This window comes from Tyto alba, unplaced genomic scaffold (genome assembly GCF_018691265.1).
Source record: "Tyto alba isolate M040663 unplaced genomic scaffold, T.alba_DEE_v4.0 Super-Scaffold_23, whole genome shotgun sequence".
Taxonomy (NCBI): domain Eukaryota; kingdom Metazoa; phylum Chordata; class Aves; order Strigiformes; family Tytonidae; genus Tyto; species Tyto alba.
This window is the reverse complement of record NW_024881297.1, coordinates 9,770,093-9,779,037: the sequence shown is the minus strand read 5'-3', so window position 1 is coordinate 9,779,037 and position 8,945 is coordinate 9,770,093. Positions and strand designations below refer to the sequence as shown.

Below are 8,945 nucleotides of genomic sequence, written 5' to 3'. Positions count from 1 at the left end.
AGACTAACAGCTCACTGGGAAAGCAAGTCAGTCTGCAACAATTGCAGTGTAATAACTACAGTAGCACTGCACAACTGGTATGGAACTAGGGCGACAATAAGTGAATGTACTTATTTCTGTGCTTGCTCCCTGAGGTCTGATACTTCTTCCCCCCTCACAGAGCAACCACGCTACCCTTAATCCAGGGGACAGGACCTCTGTCAACACAGCATTTGCTCGGGAAGGATCTGTTCCTTACATTGGTCCAGCTCATGCAGATTGTCACCAAGTCACGAACCAATCTTAGTTTCCTTGTCTTTAATCTGGGAATATTTAAACCAGCTATGACACCTAGCATGATTAGTATGACAGCATGATCAAAGGTAACTGTCCCGCATCAACCACATGTACTCACCGAGCAGTAACATGGCACTTCCCACTGCCTCACCTAACTCACATTCCTGTCACTGTCAGGCTGCTCTCTCCCACAGACTCTGACCATGGTAACAGAGTCTCTCCCACAGAAACAGAGGAACAAATTGAACCTTGCAAACCCTAGGATGACATATTGAGAAGGTCCTGCCCAATCCCATCATTGAACTAGTTTTTAGTCCATCATCTTTGAACATAGTCTTAATTAAAAGAAAAGAAGTTGGGGATGAGTTTGCTTTAAACAGATTGTTCTCCTAGATCATCAGATCAGATACATTATAACCTTTGTACTGACAGTCAGAACACTTATTAGCTTTATCATGTTATCAGTGTAAAAATAAAGGCGAATCAGACATGCATCATAAGTAAGGAAAGTGTGTCTGCTGGCTGGGATGGGTTTAGGACGCTGTCAAAGTTACTACCCCTCAACTCAAATTTGGTAATTTTCTAGATTTTCATTTCAAAGTTTTTAGGGAAGGGTTGCAGGTACATTCTTAGGCTAGGAAGAAGATAAGAAGCATATCTTGCAAGAAACTAGCCAGTCGAATTGCTGTCTGATTGATAGAATGTTTTTACGCTGCAAGGGTGATCTTGCAATATTAATTGTTAAGGTGCCTAGAGCCCTGGTATATGCATCTTTTTATTATTTAAATATTGAAATAAATAAATCATCTCACTTAAGAAACCAGCAATTCAGATTTGTTAGAATTCTGTCATTAATTTTGATGGTGCTGAACCCCAGATCTGTTAAAAGACTCCAAAAGAGTAAGTCAGTCACAGTCTCTTGTAACTTCTAAATGTAAATACCTCAGCTGTAAGAAATCAAAAGTTATCTAAATTTCTTTCATTCATTGGGTTTTTAAATAACTAATGGTGTATTAAATGCTTTACTGCAGAAGTCGGCACTTGGGCTTGGCTAAATAATAATTCAAAATTACAAGAATGTGTATGTCGGTATACTAAGCTTCCACCCCAGAGGAGATATTCACAGAGACTTATTAAAAAAAAATAGCAAAAAGTGAAAAAAAAAGGCAGCACAATTTCAAATGTAATTACTGACACAATCTTAACAATAACGTTACAAATGTGATATAATACTTTGGTAAATATACAAATTAGTAAAACCAAGGAGTTAAATGCTTTGATATATTTAAGATCAGGAGAAATGAACCATCACTATTTAATATCAACTTCAATTTTTAAATGCCAAGTTCCACTAAAAAGGGTAGGGCCTAGGGAACTTTAAATTTAAATTATGATGATGACTAGAAACAAAGGAAACAATAAACTTATGGGTGTTAAAATGCCTCAAAAAAGCCAACTTACGCAGCAGCTTCTTGTTTTGACAGCCCTTTGATATTCTTCGCCAAATAATCATCTATGTCATCTTTGTCTTTGATCAAATGAATCCTAAATTTAAATGAAAAAAAAATTAAAAGAAACACTGTGAGGTGCTAACATAGACTTCTGCAGCATATATAATATATTAGCACTGCCAAGAAGAGCTAAAAACTGAAATATTGACAAAGTAATATATCAGACATTCTATAAACACATACAAATATTTTTTTAATTTTTGGTCTGTAGCTATTTCAAATCTTTATTTCTTAAAGAACACAGAGTTGGTGTTAGCTTTCAAGGACCTGGTTATCTGATATTTCTGTCTAAACTAGAAGAAATTGTGTATTAGCTAAATCAATAATAATTGCTTAAGCTATCCATATTTAAACTGTTTTCTAAACCAAAACCATTACATTTTTGCATTATCGGTATGGACCAGAATGTTTCAATCTATTTTGCACTTATTTTTTTCAAAATTAAAAACAAGAAAATCAACAAAAAAAAAATCCCAAAGCCAACTCAAAATGTTTTCCTTAGAGCAATGCAGATTTTTTATACTGCTCTCAGCTTTCCACAGTTTGAGCAGTATATTACAAAAGGTGATCCACTAAGGGGGTAATCGAAAGGACATTAAAATAAACAGAAAATTTCAGGATGCATGGATCTAATTTTAAAATTTGAACTGTGTATCATCTCACCTTTCGCTTGAGCCATCATCTCTTTGCATCTCCACTCTGATACACAAGACATGCCTTGAATTTTAAAGAATAATATGTACTTACTGACCGTAAAGTGTATTTAAATAGATTCTGATATCCTAACTGTTGAGGGTATTACCTTTATAAAAGTAATGTGAATTTATTTTTACTCTTCTTTAAAAGAGCATAAAGATTGTCTGGTTAATCACTCAAAGATAAAAGAAATTCAACATTAGTGCTCCACATAAATCTATTACTTTCCTCTTTCTCTGTCTGTATTACACTGCTGTCTTTCATTACAGGGATGAGAGTAAATTCTTTTCATAATGTTAGCTAATACAAGCGTCATGCTCCTTATTACTCTGAGAATACCAAAGACACTTCATGAAGTTCGTTTAAATGAAAACAAACTAGCTAAACAATGTAGAGATATTTTGACACATCTGTATTTAAAACAATGTAATAGTGAAAACTTCCGACACAGATAGAGCATTTGTTCCAGAATTTACTACTACTGATCTGCACCAACAGAAGCTTATGCTTGCAGGCTGCACGTAACACAATCCGTATGAGTTACTGCTGACCATGAAAAATGTACAACTTATGGATATTGTCATAAAAATTCAGTTATAATCAATACCAAAATTTCATAAATATCAAAAATTTCACACCAAAATAGTCACAATTTAGGAAGATACATATTGTCATTAGGATAATGAAGATAAAGTAATTATTGTATATTTTAAACTGATGTAAAACATATTTCAAGATACAATAGATACAATAGGGTTATATAAGGTAATAGGAAAATTGAAAAATAGGATCTCTGGCTAATTAAATATATTCAGTAGACAACAGAAAGAACCCTAGATGACCTTTGTACTTTAAGACTGCAAAAATGAGCTTTCTGCACACCAGTAGCACATATAGAACACACCAACTATAAGGGGACGAGGTGGGGAGGAGTGCAAAGCCTCAAACTGTCAACTACAACAACCAAATTCCTAGGCATCACTATCAGCTTGCTGCAATTTAATCTACACAGCAGTTAAAAATCATCTCAAACTGGAACAAATGAACACCTGATGCCTTCTCATTATCTTCTCAAAGGTATTTTAATAAAAAACAATCAGGGGAAAAGCCCCTCAAATCATATACACAGTTTAAAATGTCACCTGCCTTATAGTCAAGGTATAAATTTCTGAGTTCTGATTGGTAACACCCTCTAATTTAAAGACAACTACAGCCAAGGGGAAAAAAGAAAAACCAACAACTCGCAAACCAATTACTGTTTACATAAGGTCTGTAATGCCCAGTATTGGACCGATGCAACTACAGACACGGTCATCCATCTTAAAGAATTTAGGTTACTAAAAATAATAAATACTTCTCTCATCCTGGCTGTTATTATCAGTTATGTTAATGTAGAGATAACACAGAACAGACAGGCAGATGATACATAGGAAAAAATACACAGTAGAAAATTCCATCAACTCAATTATTATTTAAAATGGCTTGTTATATGCAATGAGAATTGAAAATAAAAAAAAGTAATTAATGTGAAGAACTGAGACTGTGACTTGGAACGGATATTGTTTCTTAATGGAGAAATAAGGTGAGGATGGCACTAGCTAAGACACATTGTTTCTTTTCTTCCAGAAGTTTTCACTTGCTTTTTTTCCAAACTGTTTTAACCTTATTTCTCCAGTGTTTCCATGACTCACCATATTTCATAAATAGTTTATAAAAAATCTACTTCACCTGTAAATTGGTTCCTCTTTAATTTTAAATCTCTCACTTATTAAAGACAAATATATTTTAATCCAATGGACAACTATTTCAGAGTTAACATTTTAAATCATGCATTCCTATAATTATTTCTGATACCAGTCTACACAGCAAAAAAATAGCTACTGATTTTTTTCTAGAAATAAACTTAATGATAAATACACCTGGCTTTTTAAGCAAAGCACAGAACAAATTTGCATAAAGGACCAAACCGATTCTCACATAACTTTCTATCCCCACTGCCTATTCCGTTAACTCAGACTCAAGTTTTCTCAACATTTCCAAACAAAGAAAATGGCAGAACTTGTCTTGCTCTCATCACTAGGTATCTACAGCATGGTCTAAAACATTACAGAATCACACATTTCTTTGCTGCAAACAGGCACAACTTCTACAGGACAGCTGCAGAATGATCTTGAACATGTAACTTCCCAAGTACAGGGAAGAAACAAGCCTCCTACCTCTGTTGTGAGCTCTCCAGCAGTGTAGTTACTGGGAAAAGTGATGGCTGTAGAAAATGGCTCCAGCCATCAAAGATTTTTTAAAAATAGTAAAATTGTAAGACATGACTGTATGTCCTTATTTTAGCATTATGTGAGAGGACATCTCTCAGTATGAGCCACTCAGAAAGACCAGGCCCAAGGATACCATGTTTCTAGATCCTTGCTGCTTTTAGGCAGGGACATGCAGCTGCTGAACTCTGAGATGCCCCAGTCCTTTCAGGCAAAGGCTAACAGGAATGCAGGATTGGAAAAAAAAAAAAAAAAAGTAGGAGAAAGAAGAAAATAACCAAATTTTTTTTTTCTGAAATGGAGGCAATTCCAGGAAAAAGAACATAGTGGGGCAGAATAGCTACTGAGAGACCAGTACTCACTGAGGGAGACAAAAACATATGGATACCAGTGACTAAGAGGAGGAATGAGTGTAACAGAATGGAAAGCCATATAGGCATGTGCAAGAAGAAAATGGCTTGCAAGTATTATGGCATGTTAACTCTCTCAGTTATTAAGTACACAATAATGTTCTGCAAGCCAGTTTTATTCATTATAATTTGAGGGGTACAAAACTGTTTTGTGCCTGAAAGAAAAAAGTAAAATCTTGTTTTTTCATTCAAATAAGTACATTTTCAATGACCTACATTCATATCAATGCTAAATGGAAGTAACTTCCTATGCCTCTTGAAGGGGTTTTGAAAAAATGGGATGAAATATCTACCTTATACAGAACACATTCCCTATTTTGGTTTGGGTTTTTTTTGGTTTCTGTTTTGGTTTTTTTTTTTTTTTTTCCCTTTTAAATATGAAACTTTCCTAAGTGAGAATTTTCTTGCCTCTGACTTTTTCAGTTTTAAATATTGCAAAAAAGCAAACATAATTTGTCACCTCGCATCATTGATCAAAGCTATTCACAGTAAAAATGATACTCTGAAAGAAAAGAGATACATACCTTGCAAAGTCTAATGAGGGGCAAACAGTCTGCTCTATGAACCTGGGATGCTCCCCTGGGCTTTGTAGGATTGCTTGAGGCAACACATTCATTTTAACTAAAATAAACAAACAAAACCAACCTTACTTGAAACAATGCCCTCACAGTGATGCACTTTCTTATCTTTCTTGTGCTGCTTCCCAGACAACTCTCTTTTATTTCCAGTGCATTACATATAAAACCAGACTCCATTGCCACACAAATCTTTTCAGGCCTCAGCGTTACTTCAGCAGACCATAATGCACAGAAATGGTCATGACTTTACTTTCAATGGTTTTCTCTCTTTCATTGGAGTCCTTTTGATTTGCACAGGGACAACTGATTCAGGAACCTTACTTGTAGGTGATTGATTCCCTGTGCTTTCTCAAGTTATCTAGGTCCAAGTATTAATATTTTAAGTTGATACATAAGGTGGAGAAATGATTGAACACGCAGTGTGCAGTGCAACAACAGGCACTGTATTAACATTCAAAATCATACATAATTGTAATAGTAACAATCCTTTGAATAAAAAATGTAAGTAATGCTATAATTACAACACAGGATTTTACTTAAAAGACGAAAGCCCACACTTATGTGGAATTGTCTATCTCATCATTCTGAAGTACATAATGCTAATAGGACTTTTTTGTCATATAGAGTTACTATGTTTTTTCCCCAAGTATTCAGTCTACATTTCTTACCATTAAAGTTTCAGCTGCCAGTTTCTTCATTTTGCATGTCTGTGATCTGAGGACGTTAGCAGCAGGAGCACCCTTACTTTTAAATTTGGTTTAATGTAGTTATTGCATGCCCTGCTGGTAGGCCTCAAGGCACAAACTTTTAATAGGAATGGGAAAACAGAGTATAATGGAGGGGAGGGGTGTGGAGGGGAAAGAATTTAACTATTTGCAACATTTAGTGAAAGGAAATTTATTTTATGGGAAATAAATGCTAGATATTAATCAAATTGACACGGAATGATCAGCATCAGACTAGCAGATGGTTTATATATTAGTCTTTTTGGGATCAAAAGCCATTTCATTGATCCAATATTTTGCTACAGTTATAGTGAAGTAATTTTTGGTGTTACTTAGAATGGAATAACAAAGACAATTATAGGTTGAAAAGATGACAGGATATGATATTTCCCCTAAGTAATTCTTTTAGGGCTTAGTAGAATTGATAACATTTGTTACTGAAAGAAAAAAAAATTATTTATAAATAAAGTAATCTACAATTGGAGGCAGCAACATTACACCAAGCGTGTCATGGAAAAAAAAATCAATAGAAAAAACCCATATGGGTAATTCATCACTATAAAAGATTATACTACTTATAGAGAATGACAAGTTTGTATCCTGAAGCAATAGAGAAAGGAAAATCACTTTTTAGGAAGATGCTATTTGGTGAGGAATAGTAATTAAACTTTGGAACAACAATACTGAAGTGCAGAGAAGATCCAAAGTTTTCTACAAGCCTCTTAGTTTTGAGGTATTAGGTGAGACAAAGCAAACAGACCATGTCTTAATGGCAGCTGTTGAATTTAGTAAGGCAGGAGAGGTGACCATGTGCAGCTATAGTACAGAAAAGGCAGGTGTGAGCAGCTAAAAGAAGACTCTGAAAGCCCTGGTAGAGCCCCTGCAACCATGAAAAGCTATTGACAGGTAGGTGTACTTTGTGGCATGAGCCACAGGTCTCAGGCTCCAGGCTGAATGCACATGAGACCTGGTTATAGCAAACACTAGCTCCTTGCTGGCCCACATGCTCCAGGTTCACAGCCCACAAAAATCAAGTATATGATGAGACAGGATGGCATACACACAGGTCTCACACTAACATGAGACACATATGCAGACATTAAAAAAAAAAAAAAAAATCTGCTTCATAATACTGTAAATTTAATTTTTATATTAGAGGTGGGAGGTTGCTTTCACAGTGAAGTGGATGGTGGTTTTCCCTCATTTTCAAGCTAACTGTAATCTTCACAGGCAGATTACAACCAAAGAGACACATGACAGAAGGTATCAGCAACACACCCTTCTGAAACACATGCTATTACATTCACATAAATTTTGTTGATCATTTAAAGACTTCTAACCCCTTTACATCTTACTCCTTTATTATAATGCCCAAGCCACATCTCAATTACTTAATTAAACACCCACAGAAATCAGCAAAACACAAGGCAGTGCAATTTGTTTCTAAAGAAGTGCTGTATTTAACCACATGATGAAGGGAATCCCCCCATGGGCTGGAATCAATCCAGTGTGCATGACTGCAACGGCCTTTCCCAGCACAGTTTTAGGAAACCTGTTCACCATCACTTGGCCCTTCCCACTCATTTTCTGAGGCATGCATAAACCTAACTGGAGGGTAAGGATTTCCCAGGCAGGGAAGCAGCCTCGGAAGTAGGCAAGGGTACATCCAGATGCCTTTGTGGACGTTTTTGCTGCTACCCAGCGCCTCATAAAAGAAAGGAAGATGTCAGTGTGTGACAAGACAGGCTTACAGCCACGCTCCTTTATTACACTAAAAGTACTGATATGATTGATCCCCCAACCCAATAAATTTTTAAAATCTATAGCCAGCACGATAGATGTAATTTGTTCCAAGTAACCTGGATGAGGTCACAGCCCCAGCCAGCACTTGATTTTGCAGCACTCAGCCCACACCCCGAACCTCCTCTGGCCTTGCGGCTAGCCAGCCCCCGGAGGGAAGCCAACCGCCCTTCGCTGGCCACCAGCCAGGCACTTTTTTTTTTTTTTTCCCTTCACCTGTTAACCACCCCCATACTCTACATACCCCCAACCCTTGGCTCTGGTACTGTCTCAGACTCTTAAAATAAACAGAGTTGAACTTTCCAGGGGAACGGACCTCTTCTCATGGCGCGCTGCGGGATGAGGTCTCCGCCGTTACTCCCCCCGCGCCGCCGCCCCCCGAGGCGGGAGCAGAAGGGGCCGCCGACGGCCGCGGCGCGGCCCACCCCGGCCCCCCGCGCCGCCTTGCAGCCGCGCCGCCTTGCAGCCGCGCCGCTCCGCCGGGCGCCCGCCGCCTCGCCATGGCGACGGGGGCGGGCGGCGCTGAGGGCCGGCCTCCCGCCCCGCCGCATTCCCCAGGCCCCGCCGCCCGCTTGAGGCCGCCCCGGGGTGAGGCACCACCGCCCCCGGTCTCGATGTGAGGCGGCCGGTCGCCGAGGCGTGAGGGACGAGCCCCGGCGTTCCCGCCGAGGCGTGAGGGACG

The 8,945-nt window shown here is 38.1% G+C and overlaps 1 protein-coding gene across 1 annotated transcript in view; it reads right to left on the bottom strand.

Annotated features, from left to right (window-relative positions):
- Nucleotides 1-8,708, bottom strand: part of TTC29 (tetratricopeptide repeat domain 29) — a 138,372-nt gene extending 129,664 nt beyond the window's left edge. The window contains exons 1-4 of the mRNA XM_042796872.1: nt 8,580-8,708; nt 5,685-5,781; nt 1,738-1,821; nt 278-330 (exon numbers count right to left, since the gene is read on the bottom strand). Coding sequence (XP_042652806.1) covers nt 278-330; nt 1,738-1,821; nt 5,685-5,781; nt 8,580-8,589 — 244 coding nt within the window. The 5' untranslated portion in view covers nt 8,590-8,708. The remainder of the gene's footprint in view (nt 1-277; nt 331-1,737; nt 1,822-5,684; nt 5,782-8,579) is intronic.
- Between the last annotated feature and the right edge of the window lie 237 nt (nt 8,709-8,945).